The sequence below is a fragment of the Primulina tabacum genome, chromosome 2 (assembly GCF_025594145.1).
Source record: "Primulina tabacum isolate GXHZ01 chromosome 2, ASM2559414v2, whole genome shotgun sequence".
In the NCBI taxonomy this organism is placed as follows: Eukaryota; Viridiplantae; Streptophyta; class Magnoliopsida; order Lamiales; family Gesneriaceae; genus Primulina; species Primulina tabacum.
In genome coordinates this window covers 32733373-32736078 of record NC_134551.1, presented here as the reverse complement: position 1 = coordinate 32736078, position 2706 = coordinate 32733373, and the positions used below count along the sequence as shown (strand labels likewise).

The 2706-nt window shown below is 40.4% G+C and overlaps 1 protein-coding gene across 1 annotated transcript; it reads right to left on the bottom strand.

Moving 5' to 3' along the window:
* Positions 1-290: 290 nt before the first annotated feature.
* Positions 291-1391, bottom strand: LOC142537630 (uncharacterized). The gene has a single exon (XM_075643131.1). It carries the CDS (start codon positions 1389-1391, stop codon positions 291-293), a length of 1101 nt encoding a protein of 366 aa, XP_075499246.1.
* Between the last annotated feature and the right edge of the window lie 1315 nt (positions 1392-2706).

The following is a 2706-nucleotide window of genomic DNA, read 5'->3' as shown; positions in this document are numbered from 1 at the left end:
CCTCCTTTTATGGCCTTCCAGACTTGTGAGGCCGATAACAGAGATTTTCTTTCTTTGGATTTTCCGTGATATATGACTTCCTCTTTAGTCGGAGTCTGAAGTCTAATATCTTTCTTTTGACAGTCTACTATGGCATGGTTTTTAGCTAACCAGTCCATGCCAAGAAAGATGTCAAACTCAACCATATTGAGATGAATCAATTCCAGTTCAAAAGTTTGTTTACTGATACAAATTTTACAGCTTCGATACACTTTGTGGGTCTCAATTATTTTGTTCGCCGGTGTTGCCACTCATAACGGTTCACTAAGAGTATCATGCTCAAGTTTAAGCTTGTTAGAAAATCTTCTAGACACAAATGAGTGTGTAGCACCACAATCAAACAAAGTATATGCGGGTATGTCATTGAGTAGAATAGTACCTGCCACCACCTCGTTGGTGTTATCAGCTTCTTCCTGGGTGATTGCATACATCCGAGCATTGGTCTTGTTTTCATTCTGCTTTCTGGGTCCTGCCCCTTTTTCTTTGTCTTCCGGACATTCCTTAATTCGATGACCCACCTGTCCACACTTGAGACATGCGCCTGTCTTCCGATAGCATTCTCCGATATGATACTGTTTACAGGTGCCGCACCACTTCCCTTCCTTATTGCCAGTATTGCCAGCGCTTCCTTTGAAAGGTCCACCTGAATAATTTGGCTTCTTAAACTTGGGACCATTCTGAGTAGATTGATTGACCATCGGTCTTTTGTTCTTGTTTTCTTCCTCGCGGCGTTTGATATCCGTTTCTGCGCTCATTACCGCGCCCATCAAATTCGTGAAATTGTTTGGCTTGAACAATGCCAAAGCTGATTGGTTCCGGCTGTTCAGTCCCTTCTTAAAGCGATGCATTTTCAACGTTCCATCAGACATGATTGTTGGTACATAGGTTCCCAGATCGTTGAACCTTGAACTGTACTCCATTACTGTCATGTCTGGGGTCTGCTTGAAGTTTTCAAACTCGTTCAACTTCTGTAGACAAAATTCGGCTGGGTAGTATTGTTTCAAAAACTCTCTCTTAAAAATCGGCCATGTGATTTTTTCCACTTCAGCTAGAAATGGTGACACAGTCGCCCACCACTTTCGTACTCTGTCCTCTAGAAACGGTGTTACAACCTCCACTCTCAATTCTTCAGGTATTTCCAGTAAATGCAATTGTGTTTCGACATTTTTTAGCCGGTTGTAGCTGACTTCCGGGTCTGGGTTCCCATCGAAAGTTGGAACTCGATTTCTTCTCAGAGATTCATAATGGTATTTAATCCCACGCGGTATTGGTTCTTGTGGTGGTTGGATGGCATTGGCCAATGGGTTCACAAACCCTTTTAATGTCGCAGCTACAATAGTAGCTATTGCCATCATATCTTCTTGACTGAGATTTACTTTCGGTGGTGGTGGTGGATTTTCATCCTCGTTTTGATTAACTCTTCTATTGTTTTGATTATTTCTGGGTGGTCTGCCTGCCATCTCCTATAAACATGTATTTTATCAATTTATTTGCCATAATGTAAAAATTAAAATAATTTAATTAAAATTTGAAATTCATACAATCAAAAGTTTCAAATGATTAATCAAATAATTCTATATACAATCGATGCCTAATCTAGAGCTCTCTCTCTACTCGTCTATTACTTTTCCGTCTCCTACTGCCTCATTAATTTCTTCTTCTTCAATAGGATCTTCTTCTTGGTTAGCTTCAAGTTCTTCTAAGAGCTCCTCCATATTGATCATGTTATTCTGTAGCTGATCAATATGATTTTGCAACTGTGTGTTGTGATGGTCAAGGTTGTTTACTTGATTCTGAAGCTCTTGTATCGTTGATTGGCTAACTTTCACATCGATTTCTTGATCCTCGATCTGTTCTTGAAGACGGCGCTGTGTTTTGAGAAGGCTCTCATCCCGGATTTGGAGCGTCACAATCCTATCCTGAGCTTTGTTCAACTCTTTCTTGGTGATTTTGTGTTGTCGTTCCGACTCTAGGTGGTAAGAAGCATAGCGCCTAACGTCGTCGCGCAGTCTTTTCCCTTCCACTTTTGCCTCACGAAGATCCTCCATCATGCATACATTATTCCCATCCAACTGGTAGTTATCTCTCTCGAGTTTTTCATTTTTCTCTTTCATTGTTTTAATCTCCGCCTCTTTTTCCCGAAGTTGTTTTTGAAGTTCAGTTATAATGCTTTGAGGATCCATATTTATTTTCCTATAAAAGTTAAAAGAAATTAATTTCTTATAGATAGTTTTATAAGGTAATTTGCAATAATTTAAAGATAATAGAATTTTCATTTAGAAATAAGGTGATACAGTTAGTACTTTCTCCATCATAATTTTTTTTACAATCCTGATACTAATCTAGTTGATCATATCTCCACCGTCACTGTCGATGCTGCTGTCGTCAAAGACCACCTCCATCGGTTCTTCCTCCTCTACCTCCATGTTCTCTATCACCAGATACAGGTAGTTATTCTGATCTTGAAGTCTGTCCATAGTGCCGAAGAGCTTCGAAATGTACTGATTCTGTTTGGCGTTGAACTCCTCCTGGCGCTGACGGGCCTGAGTAGCACGTCCTCGCTCTATCTCTACTCTTTCCACCAAATCCTTGTTGAGTGAAACTAAGCGCGCGATGCAAGCTGAATCAGTCGGTATCTGTAGAAGTTGGCTCTCAACCAAGTCCAAA

What these genes read in the sequence shown, in the direction of transcription:
- LOC142537630 (XM_075643131.1), bottom strand. Translation starts at nt 1,391, where the DNA reads ATGGCAATAGCTACTATTGTAGCTGCGACATTAAAAGGGTTTGTGAAC.